The sequence below is a fragment of the Salvelinus namaycush genome, chromosome 2, assembly GCF_016432855.1.
Source record: "Salvelinus namaycush isolate Seneca chromosome 2, SaNama_1.0, whole genome shotgun sequence".
NCBI classification, from domain to species: domain Eukaryota; kingdom Metazoa; phylum Chordata; class Actinopteri; order Salmoniformes; family Salmonidae; genus Salvelinus; species Salvelinus namaycush.
In genome coordinates this window covers 65,904,980-65,923,186 of record NC_052308.1, presented here as the reverse complement: position 1 = coordinate 65,923,186, position 18,207 = coordinate 65,904,980, and the positions used below count along the sequence as shown (strand labels likewise).

The 18,207-nt window shown below is 40.6% G+C and overlaps 2 protein-coding genes across 3 annotated transcripts; one reads left to right on the top strand and one right to left on the bottom strand.

The window, feature by feature from the left end:
• The first annotated feature begins 235 nt into the window (after positions 1-235).
• LOC120066393 (interferon gamma receptor 1-like) lies at positions 236-9,938 on the top strand. The gene is made up of 7 exons (XM_039017738.1): positions 236-454; positions 3,805-3,922; positions 6,262-6,443; positions 7,791-7,942; positions 8,126-8,285; positions 8,496-8,638; positions 8,897-9,938. The coding sequence occupies exons 1-7, from the start codon at positions 388-390 to the stop codon at positions 9,305-9,307; spliced, it is 1,233 nt and encodes a 410-aa protein (XP_038873666.1). The 5' UTR covers positions 236-387; the 3' UTR covers positions 9,308-9,938.
• On the bottom strand, positions 9,898-17,196 carry LOC120066382 (protein LTV1 homolog). 2 transcript variants are annotated; one of them, XM_039017717.1, is made up of 11 exons: positions 17,003-17,152; positions 16,419-16,550; positions 15,151-15,366; positions 14,466-14,556; positions 14,197-14,329; positions 13,753-13,960; positions 11,709-11,836; positions 11,422-11,564; positions 11,161-11,213; positions 10,720-10,920; positions 9,898-10,438 (listed from the first exon to the last, which is right to left on the bottom strand). In XM_039017717.1, the coding sequence occupies exons 1-11, from the start codon at positions 17,003-17,005 to the stop codon at positions 10,325-10,327; spliced, it is 1,422 nt and encodes a 473-aa protein (XP_038873645.1). In that variant the 5' UTR covers positions 17,006-17,152; the 3' UTR covers positions 9,898-10,324. The 2 variants fall into 2 exon arrangements, with proteins under 2 accessions (XP_038873645.1, XP_038873654.1); XM_039017726.1 differs by having other exon boundaries at positions 10,325-10,438; positions 14,466-14,553; positions 17,003-17,196.
• Between the last annotated feature and the right edge of the window lie 1,011 nt (positions 17,197-18,207).

Here is an 18,207-nt window from a genome sequence, read left to right as displayed (position 1 = left end):
TTTCTTGTACTCAACTCAGATGGGACGGACATATAGTCCTTTTAGGATATATTTAGTTCAGTTAACTGCCTAATAATTGCTAGAATTTTCCCCTAGGGTAGACATATATTCTACAGAAGTCTTTAGAATTAATTAGAATGAAATGAGGAAACGGAGGTGTGTCAATTCAAAGAAACTGTGAGGAAATACACCTCTGTTATTTCCTGCCAGAGAAACTGCGTCTAGTTACGTCAACGACCGATACTACTCTGATAACACATTTTAGCTCTGCGGTTCTGTCTTTTAATTTAGGTTAAATGTAGATTGCTGTTTTTTTTTAAATCTAAGAATAAGTATCAAATTGTTATTTCGGTTTCTTACATTTCGTGGATTAGTAATTCAAAAGGCATGATGTTGGCTTTTTGTGGTTCACTGACATTCCTGATGGTTTTGGTCACAGCGGTTTCCACACTGGGTAAGTTGGTTAACCTGGATGAAAACTTAGAAAACTACATTGCTTTGATTGAAGAACAATGTGGGTTGTTATTATTCTGATTACAAATAGGAAGGGATGATTTGCGGTAATAGGCTTAGCTATGTAATAATACTGTAATAACAATTTTGTCTGTAGGTTATCTTTTTAAGTCATGGTGTTTTGCCCACTTGTAATAATTCGACACACTATGTACTAAATCAGCTCACATCATCTTTTGTCAGTATCCTAACCTCGAAATGTCCCCAAATGATGTTAGAAAAATACAAATGGGCAGTAATTCTGAGAAGTCTGCATGTGTTTGAACCTGTCCTTAGAATAAACCGACTCTACAGCCCCCCCCCCCCCCATTATGTCTCATCCACCTTGTTTGAACCTGTCCTTAGAATAAACCGACTCTACAGCCCCCCCCCCCCCCATTATGTCTCATCCACCTTGTTTGAACCTGTCCTTAGAATAAACCGACTCTACAGCCCCCCCCCCCCCCCATTATGTCTCATCCACCTTGTTTGAACCTGTCCTTAGAATAAACCGACTCTACAGGCAACTCCCCATTATGTCTCATCCGCTCCTCAATTCTAACTATTAAAACCACAGGTTGTCAAATTAGTCTTGTATTGAATTCTAACATACAGTCGGTAGGCAACAATTTGCTTAGGACATAGCTGTTAGGCCTAAATAAATGTAATTTGATCTTACATTAGTTTACCTAAACTATAATGAAATGTTAACATCAGATTCCGTGGTATCATAATAAACCAAATCAAATTGTATTAGTCACATGCACCGAATACAACAGAGCCCCTAACCAACAATGCAGTTGAAAAAGAATATGGATGAGAATAAGAGATAAAAGTAACAAGTAATTAAAGAGAAGCAGTAAAATAACAATAGCGAGACTGTATATATATATATATGTGGTCCCGTGTGGCTCAGTTGGTAGAGCATGGCGCTTGCAACGCCAGGGTTGTGGGTTCATTCCCCACGGGGGGACCAGGATGAATATGTATGAACTTTCCAATTTGTAAGTCGCTCTGGATAAGAGCGTCTGCTAAATGACTTAAATGTAAATATACAGGGGGGTACCGATACAGAGTCGATGTGCGGGGTACTTGAGGGAGTATGTACATGTAGGTAGAGTTATTAAAGTGACTATGCGTAGATGATAGCAACAGAGAGTAGCAACGGTGTAAGGGGGGGGGGGGGCGATTAGATGTTCAGGAGTTTTTTGGCTTGGTGGTAGGAGCTGTTTAGAAGCCACTTGGTTTAACACGGGTGTGGTGTGTGGTAAATCCCTGGACTGGTTATCTTCTTGAGTGCTTGCTTGGACTGTTAAACACTCCTGACCTGACGAAGAAACGTTGTCAATAAAAGTGATAATTCAGTGCAGACCTTCCTGTTCTTTTCAAGTAGGCTCATAAAACAAACATCAGTACTTTACTGTGATAAGCATGAGCAGGACAATGCTTAGGTGCTTTCTGCAATTAATTGTGGGTAAGGCAGTGTTGCAAAATGGGTTTAAGAGTTTATGAGAAGGAATTTTGAATGAATGCAGATGGGCAACAATGTAGCCCAACTCACCTGGACAAAGTAACACTCTTATTTGCTTCCTCATTGCTGCCAATATTTACCTGGCATTTTCAAGGAGGACAAAAGCAGTGTCTTATTACATTACAATTGGCTCATTCATCCCCCTCCTCTCCCCTGTAACTATTCCCCAGGTCGTTTCTGTAAATGAGAACGTGTTCTCAGTCAATTTACCTGGTAAAATAATGCAAAAACATATATAAATTAAAAAAGTTAATGGAGATCTCTGGTTGAGATGAGAGTTGTGACGTGTCGTTTGGTTGAACATATAGCTGTCTAACAGAAATTGCCCAAGGTGCTGACATGAGGAAGTTAGTGTTGCTCAATCACACTTTGATTAACAAATTATTTCATTTGATTTAGTGTGTATAAAGGAGTTGGTTATTTAGCAACAAAACCGACGCTTGCACAACTATGGGGCAAAACAGACAGGGTTGGCTTAGATTGTTGACAACAAACTATATTCATCCTTCAAATGTTTATTGAAAACAAACAAAATCATATCAAAGCGCTTTCGCCCCCATCGGTGAAAGTGCATCATTTTCGTGATGCGATTGATTGGGGCAGAAATCTGTGTGTTGTTGTGATACTTGATAGCCAGATAGTTAGCAACAATTACAAGAAGCTGCCATATGGGGAATCGTAGGTGGCTCGTTTTATCTTGTTATTGATACCATCCCTTAGAAAAAAGATTGCAGTTCTGAAACTGCAGGAAACGTGCAGTAACTGCAGTAAACTGTGGTATTTTGGACCCAGTAGTTGCAGAATAATTGCAGTGTACTGCAGTTATTTTGGAAGTAGTGTTTGCATCATACTGCATTTATACTGCACTCTAACTGCAATTATAAACTGGGTGGTTCGAGCCCTGGATGCTGTTTGGCTGAGCCCTGAATGCTGATTGGCTGACAGCCGTGGTATATCAGAACACATACCACAGGTATTACAAAACATGTATTTTTACTGCTTTAATTCCATTGGTAACCATTTTATAATAGCAATAAGGCACCTTGGGGGATTGTGACGTATGGCCAATATACCACGGCTAAGGGCTGTGTTCAGGAACTCTGCGTGGCGTCGTGCATAAGAACAGCCCTTAGCCGTGGTATATTGACCATATACCACACCTCCTCAAGCCTTATTGCTTAATTATACCACAGTGCACTGCAGTTATAGTTATAGTGCACTCTGACTGCAATTTGTTTTCATAAGGGATGTTTTGAGGTGTTTTGACTATCATGTCTATGCTAAAATGTGTTAGCTAGTTAACCATCAACTGTAATGATGTATTTGAGAGACAAGTGCTCATTGTGCAAATGTATTTATATTTTCAATAAGAAAAATAATGATTTGTTCTGTAGTCTAGATGACACCAATGGAGGATTGCCTTATTTAGCTTATCCATGGGGGTGGTTAAGGAGGAGACAGGTTGCATCATCTCAGGGGCATCAACAAGCAGATACTGCATACATTCAATCTTCAAAGTTTAGATCACATATTGATTTGAAATTATACCTATGATTGAATACATAACTTTACCAAGACAGGTGGAACTGTTTCGCCTTTGCTCCAAAGCTGTTGCCATGAACAACCAGTCTAGTCAATGTACTCTGGGGAAGGTTCCCTTGGTACTAACCCTCATGAGCAAAGCCTCAAGATGTTAACACTGAGACTACCTGCATGGCAGATTCTTCACATTGCCTGCATAAGCCTACTAACTAAATGTAATGTCTTCTTTTCCTGGACAGTTCCACCTCCAGAAAATGTGACAGTGAGCTGCAACAACTTTCAGACAACTGTTTATTGGAACTACAGTGAACTGCTTCGTCAACCTCTCTTCAAATTGAAAATAAGTAGTGATCTCAAGTGAGCTCTGCTGGTATTCTAATGAGTAGTAGCTACTACAGGCTACTGCTGACTTGGTTTTGGATGACTTCATAATGGCTTACATATGACATATACACCATGGTAGGAGGCTGGTGGGAGGAACTATAGGAAGATGGGCACATTGTAATGGCTTGAATGGAATGGTACCAAACACACATAAAGAACATGTTTGACTCCGTTCCAGAACTCCATTCCAGCTATTACGATGAGCCCGTCCTCCTATAGCTCCTCCCAATAAGTTCATCTGATATACACTATGGAAGAACAATGAGGGACAGTGTCCCGGACACAGATTAAATCTAGTCATGAACTAAGAAGCATGTTACAATGGAGATTCAAATATATTTAAATCCAGGACTAGGCTTAGTCTGTGTCTGGGAAACCGGCCCTGAATGTTTATTCATGTTTGTAATATCGTGCTTTAATTGTTGATGAAATATGAGTTTGTCTAACTATACTGAACAAAAATATAAACACAACCTGTAAAGTGTTGGTCCCATGTTTCATGAGCTGAAATAAAATATCCCAGAAATGTTCCATACGCACTAAAGAAATATTATTTCTCTCAAATTTTGTGCACAAATTTGTTAACGTCGCTGTTAGTGAGCATATCTCCTGACAGTTGTATCATATAAAGAAGCTGATTAAACAGGATGATCATTACACAGGTGCACCTTGTGCTGTGGACAATAAAAGGCCACTCTAGAACATGTAGTTTTGTCACACAACACAATGCCACAGATGTCTCAAGTTCTGAAGGAGCATGCTATTGGAATGCTGACTGCAGGAATACCCAACAGAGCTGTTGCCAGTTAATTTAATGTTCATTTCTCTACCATAAGCCACCTCAGAGAATTTGGCAGTACTTCCAACAAGACTCACAACCGCAGACCACGTGTAACCACGCCATCCCAGGACCTCCACATCGGACTTCATCACCTGCAGGATCGTCTGAGACCAGACACATGGACAGCTGATGAAACAGTGGGTTTGCACAACTGAAGAATTTCTGCACAAACTGTCAGAAAACTTCTCAAGGAAGATCATCTGCGTGCTCGTCGTCCTCACAAGGGTCTTGACATTTTATCGGTAGATACTGTTACGAGATCCTGAGGGCCATTGTCGTGCCATTCATCCACTGCAATCATCTCATGTTTCAGCATGATAATGCACGGGCCCCATGTCACAAGGATCTGTACACAATTCCTGGAAGCTGAAAATGTGCCAGTTCTTCCATGGCCTGCATACTCACCAGACGTCACCCATTGAGCATTTTTTGGGTGCTCTGGATCGACGTGTATTGCAGCATGTTCCAGTTCCTGCCAATATCCAGCAACTCCGCACAGCCATTGAAGAGGAGTGGGACAACATTCCACAGGCCACAATAAACAGCCTGATCAACTCTGTACAAAAGAGATGTGACGAGTTGCATGAAGCAAATGGTGGTCACACCAGATACTGACTGGTTTTCTGATCCACGCCCCTATTTTTTTTTAAAGGTATCTGTGACCATATCTCTATTCCCAGTCATGTGAAATCTATAGATTAGAGCCTAAAGAATGTATTATATGAACTGTAACTCAGTAAATTCCAGTGATTTCCTTATATGAACTGTAACGCAGTAAATTCCTGTCACGTTTGTCGTAACGAGGAGACCAAGGCGCAGCGTGATTTGAATACATTCTTCTTTAATAAATGAAGAACACTTAAACAAACTAACAAAAACGACCGTGAAGCTAATATAACGAGTGCTGACAGGTAAACTACACATAGACAATAACCCACAAAACCAAAATGAAAAATGGCAACCTAAATAGGATCCCCAATCAGAGACAACGATAAACATCTGTCTCTGATTGGGAACCAATTCAGGCCACCATAGACCTATAATAAACCTAGACTAACAAACACCCCTAGATATACAAAAAACCCTAGACAGGACAAACAAGCATACCCACCCTCGTCACACCCTGACCTGACCAAAATAATACATAAAACATAGAAAACTGAGGTCAGGGCGTGACAATTCCAGTGATTTCCTTATATGAACTGTAACGCAGTAAAATCTTTGAAATTGTTGCATGTTACGTTTATATTTTTTTCAGTGTATATAATTTGATTGAAAAGAATAGCATGCGTATGTTATGGGCATCAGATACCTTAACCACAGGGATTAGCCTGTTACCTGAAACGATATCCTAACAGAGCTATCTGCTTATTCAACTATGACACATGATCTGTTGACAGTTTCTAACTATGTTTGTTGGTTGAGTGCCGTCTTTCTGTTAAATGTATCTAATGCTCCCTGTTTTTTGTAGTCTTAGTTTTCCGCTGGATTCCACTAAACAGCACCATTATGACCTCTCCCCCTTCATATGGAATGCTAAAGAACTGGATCGCTACTATGTGACTATAACGGCCAGTGATGAAACGGAGGAATCGGCATCTCTGAACTCCTCCATATTCACATTTAGTAAAGCCCTTATAGCTCACATCGAGTGTAAGTACATTGTTTTCAAAAGTGGGTTTTCAAAGTGAGCATTGAAAACATACCAATATTTTTCCTCCTTGTAAGAAATGTGATTTCTTTGTGACATAAAAATGACATCCATCCAAGCAACAGAGAGGTACAGTATCAGTCAAAAGTGTTGACACACCTACTCCTTCAAGAGTATGCAAACGGTCATCAAGGCAAAGGGTGGCTACTTTGAAGAATCTCAAATATAAAATATATTTTGATTTGTTTAACATTTTTTTTTGTGTTATTTCATAGTTCTGATATCTTCACTATTATTCTACAATGTAGAAAATAGTACAAATAAAGAAAAACCCTTTCATGAATAGGCGTGTCCAAACTTTTGACTGGTAGTGTGTATATATGACAAAATCGAGGTACTGTAGTCCTCCAGCTCAGTATATTGAGGTAGTCCTCCTCCAGGTCAGTATATTGAGGTAGTCCTCCTCCAGGTCAGTATATTGAGGGACTCCTCCTCCAGGTCAGTATATTGAGGGAGTCCCTTTCCTGGTCAGTATATTAAGGTAGTCCTCCTCCAGGTCAGTATATTGAGGTAGTCCTTCTCCAGGTCAGTATATTGAGGGAGTCCTCCTCCAGGTCAGTATATTGAGGGAGTCCTCCTCCAGGTCAGTATATTGAGGGAGTCCTCCTCCAGGTCAGTATATCGAGGGAGTCCTCTTCCAGGTCAGTATATTGAGGTAGTCCTCCTCCAGGTCAGTATATCGAGGGAGTCCTCTTCCAGGTCAGTATATTGAGGTAGTCCTCCTCCAGGTCAGTATATTGAGGTAGTCCTCCTCCAGGTCAGTATATTGAGGGAGTCCTCCTCCAGGTCAGTATATTGAGGGAGTCCTCCTCCAGGTCAGTATATTGAGGTAGTCCTCCTCCAGGTCAGTATATTGAGGGAGTCCTCCTCCAGGTCAGTATATTGAGGTAGTCCTCCTCCAGGTCAGTATATTGCGGTAGTCCTCCTCCAGGTCAGTATATTGAGGGAGTCCTCCTCCAGGTCAGTATATTGAGGTAGTCCTCCTCCAGGTCAGTATATTGAGGTAGTCCTCCTCCAGGTCAGTATATTGAGGTAGTCCTCCTCCAGGTCAGTATATTGAGGGAGTCCTCCTCCAGGTCAGTATATTGAGGTAGTCCTCCTCCAGGTCAGTATATTGAGGTAGTCCTCCTCCAGGTCAGTATATTGAGGGAGTCCTCCTCCAGGTCAGTATATTGAGGTAGTCCTCCTCCAGGTCAGTATATTGAGCTAGTCCTCCTCCAGGTCTTTATATTCATTACTGCAGGCATTTTCTCTAACTCTACTCTAATACCCTTTTAATTTTATCTCAGGCAAGTTGGATTTCCCTGCTGTAAAAGTGTCAATGAAGGATATGGAGGTCACAGTTAGCTTCGACAACCCTTACCACCTGTACACAGAACTGAAAGAGTCTAGCATACGTGAAGATGACAAACTCTTCCTTTACCATGTAACCTATGAAAATGTAAGTATGATGAAAATTGCCCTTAATTGGTTACAATCTACAGTATACATACAGAGGGTACACACTGGTCATATCCATTGAATTACTTTTCTCAGTGCATAAGTAATGATGACTAATGGATACTTAACGATGGTGTTGACATTAGCTGATTTACTGGTTGCATATTCTTTCTTCTGTCTGCAGACTAAAGGCTCTTCTGAATGTCAGATAAAAGACAAAGTCTGTCGTCATCACTTCACAGTCCGGGAGAACAAGGAGAAGTACTGTGTTAGTCTGGAGGAGAATACAATGGGCAACAAAGTTATGTTCAGCAGAATAGGACCCATCTGTGGCTATGAAGACAGTAAGTACACTACCTTTGTTGACATTACATTTTTTTGTTATATCTGGTCCAAGTAAGCGTTATTTAATTCTAGCGTTTTGTTTGTATGAATTATTGCAGTTTTGATTAATTATTATAGTCAAAATGAATAGTGGCTATGGAAAGTTATCTTACAATGGCATAGTATGCTAGTTAAGTGATTCAGTGACTGATATGTTTATCTATCTGCAGAAACAATTTCACTGGAATCATCTTTGCTCATGCTTTTGCCATTGTTCATCATTGGCATTGTGGCCTTTGTAGTCTTTGTGACAATAAGGCTCTGCAAGAGAAGTATGCGGGAAAGAAACTTGTCCAATTTTCCAAAGACTTTGGTAAGCGCATAATGTGTATGGTGGGTAACGTGCAATGTATGTATTATGTAGAATGTGTAAAATATAGTGTATATTATGTATACAGCAGTACTGTGTGTCGTATACTATTTTCTCCTCTGGGACAGGTTCATCCTATCCGATGCTTTTGCTTGTTGCTAGAACAGTATATGTTATCGGTTTCTTTTCTGGTCCAAAACAGTAACCATACACCCTCTGAGCTGACTAATCTCAATTTGGCTATGTATTATTGTTTCACAGGCTTCAATCCTATCAAACCCACATAACAAGAATATAATGAACCTGCAATGTGAGATCATAGCGCACATAGAACCAGCTACCACCACATCCCAGAGCATGTTGGAAACTTCAGAAGACGAAGAGGAGGAACCGACCACTAGCGTTGGATTTTCAGCTTACCTTCAATACTCCATTAGTTCTGGGCAGGTGGGAGAGAGCTTATTGGACAGTAGAAGCCAATTACGGTCTGAGCTTCTGGAGGTGACACAGCCATGCTCTGTGCTGCTGTGTGGAGATGACTCAGAGGAATCAGACTCAAGGACATTGGAGGACATGGATTTCACAGCCTCTGGCTATGACAGACACCACATTCCTCTACTGGAGGTGGAGATGAGTGCAGGAGATGTTGTGGTGGGCTATGGCCCCACCTGAGCACCTCTGAACTCAGGCCTCTGTAAATCACACCTTTCACTGGATAGATGACAATGACATCACAGAACTGGTTTACCTAGGTACACTGTCGTGCCTCACTGATTTTCAATCACATCTTCAGTGGTGTAGCTCTTCATTCAAAGATTCAATCATAGACACGCTTAATGACAGTTGTGGCTGCTTCACATGATGTATTGTTTTCTTAACCTTCTTGCCCTTTGCTGTTGTCTGTGCCCAATAATGTTTGTACCATGTTTTGCTGCTGCCATGCTGTGTTTTCATGTGTTGCTGCCATACTATGCTGTCATCTTAGGTCTTTATGTAGTGTTGCGGTGTCTCTCGTCGTGAGTTTTGTCTTATATTTTTAGATAACGATTGACACTTTGTAAATTGTTATTTTCTGTTGTTGTATTTCTGTTTTTATGGTCCCTGTGAGATTTCTGGAAATCTATCGCCAGTCCAAAGCTGTGGGCTGAACTAATCATCAGTAAACTTTACTCAGGCTGTAAAAAACTTTTGGGTTGTTGGGCATTGAAATATAATTGAATAACCAAATGAATGACACTACTCCAAATCAAACAGACTCAGTATTTACTAGAGATATCCACTGACTTTTATTTTCTGTAATTCTTCTCAACAAAAAACCCCCAGGAAGAATCTTTAGCTTTAATGTATAAGGTAAGAAAGGTTTGTGAACTGCACTCTGATGATTGACATGCTACCTTCAGAACAGTTGATCTATAAAAAAAAAAAAACATCTGAATTACCCTGGTCCTAGATCTGTTTGTGCAGTCTTGCAGACTCTTACTGTCACGACCATAGGAGTTGGAGAGCACAAACAGATCTGGGACCAGGCTACATCAATCTCTGAACACTACACAAAAAATGTCACACGGCCCATAGTCCTCTTGTGTTGGGGTCCTCTGCAAAATGGTGGTTGCAGGGTTGTTGTTCATCAGTAATCCAGTTAAGAGGATGAGCACAAAGTCAGTCCCAATTCATCTTCCATCTGGGCAGCTAAGACAGCTTTAGACCCTGGACGTTGGAACGCAGGTTCAACATTTGTTTCTCTTGATAGACCTTTTCCTGTTTGAACGCCTCTTTGTTGGCCTTCTTTTCTGTTCTTCGCTCCTGTAGAAACATTCAAGCAATATGGTGTCAATGGTGAAGGACAAAAGCTTTCTACAAGATATCTAAATACTTGAACCGTATTCATAGATGACACTTACACATTTTTTTTATTTGTATAGAATGTGATAGATAGAGAGATTTAAAATGGAGCACACTATGACCATTGTTCCAGGAGCTTTTTCAACAATTTTGTTACCCACCCAATAATAAATGAATTCTCCACATGAACCCCCAGTAGGGAGGGTCAGACAGAACTATTAGTCGTGAGTATAGTAACCTACCTTGCGCTCCTCTTTGATGGCCTGTTTCCTGGCTTTCCGCTCCTCCTTGCTCTCCTCGCGAGGTCGGTGCTGTGTGGCAACGCGGGGCAGGTCTGAGTCGTTGATACGCTCCATGCGCTCAGCCTGCTTGGCTGTCAGGCCCCTCCCGGGAAGGACGTCCAGAGGAATGCCTGTTCTGGCGGATACTCGGATGGGCTTGGCCTGGTTAGAGAACACAGAAATACACCACTATCGGTCTGTACTGTGTAGCATCTCATATCAACAGCAACAATGGCCCTGAGCTGATGCCTTGAATTCACAACTTAGTAGCTAATGTTGGGTAGGAAGACGAGCTAAAAGCCTCTCAAAATGTTGAACGTTAGACATGCAACTTAATACGTGACAATGTATTTCTATCTGTTATCGTCGCTCAAACAACCGACAGAGGAAGACATTTTTTACCTTTGGTGGATCTTTGATGATTTTTGGATGGTTATACAAATTCGAATAGGTACCTTGGATAGTAAAGAAAAACAGAAAGGATTTAAATATTAATAAAAAAAAGAAAATGTAGTAATTATGGTAATAAACATCAAGCCAATTCGTATGTCATCAGAACAGAATTATGTCATCAGGCATGTACTACAATGGTAATCTTAGTTACTGAGTTGGTTAGTTACTGAACAGACAGGTAATAGCAACACGGTTAGTAAACTCACTTACTGATAATGGTTTCACAGTCCCACTTCACTGCTGGTGCCGTCAGGACAATGGTCTCCATCTCCTGTTCCTCTTCGTCCTCATCTTCCTCCTCCTCCCTCACCACTGGCAGCTCTTTAGGACCCAGGGCGTCAGGCCTCTGGTAGCTGAAAGAATAGAGTTGATTCAATTACTGTCATTATCTATAGTTAAACACAAAGACTTATGGTAATCCATTATTTCCAATGAGGACTTCCACTTCTGTCTATCTAAGAGTATTGCTAAGGCTATAGAGTTACACACACACTCACTCTAACTCCTTCTGTTTGAAGTAGTCTTTGATGACCTCCTCCAGGCGAGCACTGTCTGGCTCGATATGCCCTTCCAGCTCAGCGTTGTCCAGGGCCCCAATCTCATCCTCGTCAAACTGCTCGAAAAACTATGGGAGACAGAAAGAAACAAATTTGGAAAACGATACAATGATATTAATTGAAATAATTGTTTGAACGAAATGAATATCATTAGTTGAAATTAGCACCTGAGTGTAGGGCTGCTGCGGGTGACCGTATTATCGCCACACCGGTGGTCATGAGTCATGAAGCCAGTCAAATTCCACATGACTGTTTAGTCACGGTAATTAGGCTTCTCCAAGCCGATGCTGCTGCTGATGGTCATTAGTAGCCTACCAAACTGCCTGGTACTCAGCACTCGATTTGCCCTCTAATCACTCTGACATCAATGCAAATGTATTCGAAAATGTAATCAAACACTTTATGAGAGCCCATGAGCTCATGTTGCGCAACATTTCTATAGGCTATGCAATTGGGGGAGAAAACAGCGTGATAGCCACTAATAAAAAGAGGATCCCATCAGCTTTCTATAGGCTAGGCATACTATATTTATTTCTCAACTTTCCTAATATTAAGCACATTGCTTCTCTTTACAACAGGAGTATAGCCTATCTGGCTGGCATGAAAATAAACCACGGGGAAAAGGGTCCCCCATTCGCTATTTAAGTGCATAGATGACATGTATTTTTCCCACTGCCCGTGTTGACACATGATAATGGTCAAATCTAAATAAAAATTCACACATGTTATTTAGTATATGTAAAGACAAGATTAAATCAAGAATAGTCTGATGGGTGACAATATTAGCCTTTCACTTGTGAATCTTTTTTTTGTGTGACTTGTTTGAATCATAGTCGCACACCTCATGTAGCCTAGCCCATCGGCCTATATGTTGTAATAAGGTTTGTATCGCAACTAAAGTGGCCAAATAACGTCTTAAAATTAAGCACATTAATCTGCTTTACAAGGGGTGTAGAGCCTAACTGGCATACATAAGCAACGCAAGAGTTTCAAGTTTGGGTAAGATAATTTACACCATACAAATGCACCTTAATAATAAAAGCATTACATACATAATCGCATTTGCGGTCACTTTTGATGAAGGTGTTTTCCGCTAATGGAACATTTGCGCTTATAATGTGAAACGGTGAATAGTTTATCAACATTTTAAGCTAAATGTTCTGATCTGTTGCTTCAGCCACATTGCATAAAAAGTTTTTGTTGATGCTAGTGGTTGTATTAATTGGGATCCATTGCATCCCACAACTGTCCCAGACTATGTTTGGAATATTTATTTCTCGCACAAAATAGATAGACTTTTGTACTATGGGGGATAGTAGATTGACATATGCTAGTGCTTTTGCTGTTCTTTAGGCCTACTCATCTTGTTGGCTGACAAAAAGTAAATGTGGACAGTTCTTCTAAGATCTTTAATATGCACCTCGGAATTGGATAAGGACGCCCGCAGTTGCGCCCGTCTTAATTTGTAGCCTGTGAACAAGACCTGGTCACGTGACGGAGAGCCGTGCTTCGGATTGCGCAGCGCACTCCGGGCCGCAAAAGACATGAATTTTTTTAGGGTGCCACAAAGCAAATGCCGCCGTGAAATTCGAGGCATTATCAAGTGCTTGTCGAATTGTCTATGAGAGGCTATTGGAGAGTGTACAGGTTGCAGAAAAAAACAAAGCAGAGCTCATGCATTTTCAAGCAACTTATTTAAAATCATCATTAGAGTCTCATCATGCAGCCGTATAATGTATTAAAAATCAAAACCCAACATGTATTAGACTTCTTAAAAATGTGGAAGCCAGGAGAGGCTAAATGTGTTTATGTCAATTACCGTGAGACCAACAGTTATTTGCTTGACAATCAACAACTGACTAAATTGTGACCGCCACAGTGTTTATGCTGTTAGAACAGCCAGTCACTCAAAGTTTATCTTTACCAAAGGTCACAAAATGCAACCCAGGTCCAAACCCAAAAAGGATGTCGAAGGCTCACTGACCTTCTCAAAGCGGTCATCCAGCAGCGTGAGCTGTTCGTTCCTCCTCATGACTGACGAGGTCATGGAGTATTCTGTGAAGCGAGTTTTCGTCTCCTCGTCCATGAACATGAACTCCCTGGGGCGCCCCTCGCCGTCCTCATCACCAGAGGCAACGCCCTCAGAGTCGCTCTCCTCTTCCTCTGTATCCTCCCACTCTTCATCATCGTCACTGCAATGAGAGAGAGACAGAGAGAGGTTTCTAACAGCACAAAGAGACTTGGGAGAGCACAGCCTTATTGTGACACGACTTCAATTAGCAGATGTTAACCAGCTCTCAGTAAGAAATTGAAACCACAAAAAGCAATCCTCTCTCTGAACAATTGTAACTTGATTGGTATAGCTCAAATGAACGGGACTAAGGGTTGGTAAAAACAAATTAAACTGATATAAAGTATATATTCTTACCCCACGCCAACAGCTCCATTGACATCGTTGGCCTTCAAAATGAAATCGTCATCCAGCATGTTGTCTGGGTCGTCAAAGTCAAAGTCCTCATCGAGAGCAGCTACGATGTCTGGGTCCATGTCCAGCCTGGGTCCTTTGAGACAAAACATGAGGGACAAGAGTTAAAAACTTAAAGAATTCACTGATTTAGAATAATGACCTGGCCATAAAACAAAGAACCCAAAATGGCATCTTTCTGGAGTTTGGTTTTGTTACTGACAGGCTCTTACCTGAGATGGGGGCAGCTTTGTTCAACATTCCCACCTCCTCCTCAAACTCTGACGCAAACACAGAGGAGGGCAAGTTGAAGGAGACGGTCTGCTGAAGTTACAAAAGCATGTTTAATACTTTCATTTATCACAATTACCTAAAAAAAACTGCCAACCCTACTCACTGTGGCTATAAAATGCAAAGTGGTTATTCATAGAAAAGTAGTCATGATAGCTAATGTTGCCCCCACACCCCATCCTACAGGCACTCTTACCACAACCTATACAATATCATAAAATAAAAAAATTGAACCTATATTTAACTAGGCAAGTCTGTTAAGAACAAATTCTTATTTACAATGACAGCGGGTTAACTGCCTTGTTCAAGGGCAGAACATATTTTTACCTTGTCAACTCTAGGATTTGATCCAGCAAACTTTATGTTACTGGCCCAAAGCTCTAACCACAAGGCTACCTGCCACCCCATCAGGAAAGCCACGGTCATGTGTTGACATGTCACAACTGGGGAAATTTGATCTCACAAATGACAGCCTTTAAAAACTACTCCAGCTATCTACATTGTTAACAAAGATCAGATCATTTCACCTTGTATTTACACCATAAGCGGTTTGGTCCAATATATAGCCCAAACATTTACAAAACCGTTCCACTCCGCAACAACCACTGGACCTCCTGCTAAACTTACAGGAGTAGCCTTTTCCTCCTCCTCCTCCTCCTCCTCATCATCGTCGTCATCATCCCCATCCTGGAGGTCATGGGTACGTTTGCCTCTCTGTGATTTGCCGGATGAAGCCCACTCTACGGGCCGAACCGTTTTTCTCAGGTGCTGCAGATAGTTGTAGTCATCGTCGAAAAACACCCCAAACTCCCTCTGCTCCTCTTGCCGCTTCTCCACCTCCACCTGAACACAGACAGAGTAAGTGGTTACAGACTGACACAAAACATACAATTGTGCACATAAAGCAGGATTATATGCACCAAATATCTTGGTTGTCCTTGGCCAATGAATATCTTCAACAAATATGTTTTTGACTTGAAGTTTAACTCTTCTACTAGGATAAGTAGCCTAAATATTGTAACCAATGGATGTCGTTTGATGAAAACTGTGACCATTTCTTCCATTGAAACACTAAATACCTTAGTAAAGTCTGGTACATGTACTAACACAGTGGTTCCCAATAACCTGGACTTACATTGTCTATCCACAGGGGGTACTTGACAAGACTCTCAATCAAATGTATTTATAAAGCCCGTCCTACATCTGCAAATGTCAAAGTGCTATACAGAAACCCAGCCTAAAACCCCAAACAGCAAGCAATGCAGATGTTGAAGGACGAGACTCAAGACTCATGAGACCATAGGTCCTACTGGTAAAATGCACACGAGCGGTACTCAGGGCAGAGCTAAATTCAGTTGATGGTACAGTGAGTAGTTTTCTATGCAATACTCATGTAAACACCTTACTCTGTTTATCTTAGTCGATGTAAACATACACCGATTAAAACACTTGCGTTTCTGAGCAATCTTTCAAATTATTTGGGCATGTAAACACCTTAATCGGCGTTCCAGCGGTGTATTTGATCTGCGCTGGCGAGCCTCCTTTAGCACGAATGAATTGAGTTAGGTACAACTGAACGTATGCGTCTTGCAAGTAGTTTTCACATACAAACTGTACATGTTCGAACTCAGAATTAAATATGTTTCCCGAAAATAACATGTTCACTGTGGTAGAACGTTTATTTTGATTCGCGATTTTCGGCATTTATCAGAGCGCCAACAGGTAGCCTTTTCAGACGTGTCCATGTAAACGGATTAGGGGAATTGTACTTCTTGGAAAACATGTATATGTTTTAATCAAATTTATATTCATCTGACTTACCACAATCTCATTTTGTGCGTGTAACCATACTCAGTAACTGGAAACGGTTGGGAACCACTGTACTAACACGTTACCTTTGGTGCGGGTAGGAGGACATGCTGCGGTGCCTTCTCGTCAGCAGCGAGGGGGTCCCTCTGACTTCTGTGGACCAGGTGGAAGGTCACCGCTTTCTTCTTGTCAATAAATGCCTTCTTCCTTTTATTAGGCTAGAAAAGAAAGGCATGTAAGGTTAGATAATGTAACTTGTTACATAGTCTTAGGGTCAACTGTATCGGGCTCAGATGCAGCAATATGTCAGTAACCTGTGTTGAGTGGTCACTGTTCATCACAAGCCCTTTGTACATGAGGGTCAGGCAGTAATGTTACACAAATAACTATTTTGAAAAGTAAATTGTTGTTGATGGACTAGCTAGTTAGCTAACAACAAACACCAACACACAAACTAGTTGGTTGGCTATTGCTAAATCTATCAATCTCACCCATATTTGAAATAACAGATATTAGCTAACTAACACATTTGGTTTAATAGTCATTGACAACCACAACAGTTGGTATTATGTATGTAACGTTAGTAAGTTAGCTACTTATCCGTCGACATATATATAGCATGCTAAGCTAGCAAAGTTAAAACAACGTTGACAGCTGAAAGTGTGCTTACCATAGTTCAATTGGACCGCTGTGAAAACACTTTTAAAATATTTTTACAAAAACGTTTGTTACAGTTTATCTCGCGCTAAAAGTGTAATTTACGGGGATTTAAATAGAAAAAAATTGTCAATGTTGTTTATCCACGCCGACTCCTTCCTCACACGCTGCTTCTACCATTTTGGAACAAACCATTTCACAGGACAAAAGGGGTGTAATTTGTCCACTTCATACACTATATCAGATTGCTATACATTCTTCAATTTGTATTAATATATTATGTTGCCAAAGTATGTATTCTCTGTATGAAATAATTATTAATTGAAAACCAAGCAACTGGAATGTAAGTAGCCTGGCGGGTAGGAGCGTTGGGCCAGTAACCGAAAGGTTGCTGGATCGCATCCCCGAGCTGACAAGGTAAAAATGTGTCGTTCTGCGCAAGGCAGTTATTTTGTATATATGTATTATTCTTATTTTTTTTTTAATGAACAAATCAATACAGAAAGTACATGGGGGAAGACAAGTATATATAAATAATATACAAAGGACAATTGGGCTAGGGGGTACAATATCACATTACACAAGGACCTTAAGGGACAGACATACATTTATAATTCTAACAGCTTTTTTGTTAATATAGTTCCATTTCTTTTTGTAAGGTAAGAAATGTGTTTTGTTTATAAATTTACATTTGTGAATATGAAATTCGGCCAAAAGAATAATGAAATGAATTACATAAAATTGTTTCAACTTATTTCTATCGTAGGTAAAGAATCCAAGCAGTACATCTCTCAACAATAGTGTAAAATCTTCATAAATGTGTTCAATTATAAATATACCGATGTCTTGCCACAGTTTCCTTACATGAATACAATGCCAAATACAACACGGTTTCTGGATGGTCATTACAAAAGGTACAATTTTAGTTTTTCTTAAACTTCTTCATACAGTGGTTGGCAGGATAATATTTATTAATAATTTTAAAGGAAACTTCCTTAATTTAGTTAACAAGTAGGTATGTGTGTGGCAACATCCAAACTTTTTCCCGACAGATATCCATAAAACCGTTCCAATAAGGCATGACATACAACATCCTGCTGAAACAAGGTTCAAATCGCTCTGTTGTTGAATGGACCAAATGAGAAACAAATCTTTCCTACAGATGAGTCAACAGGATTAATGATAGGCAGGTTCTGAGGGTCAGGTATTGACACGTTC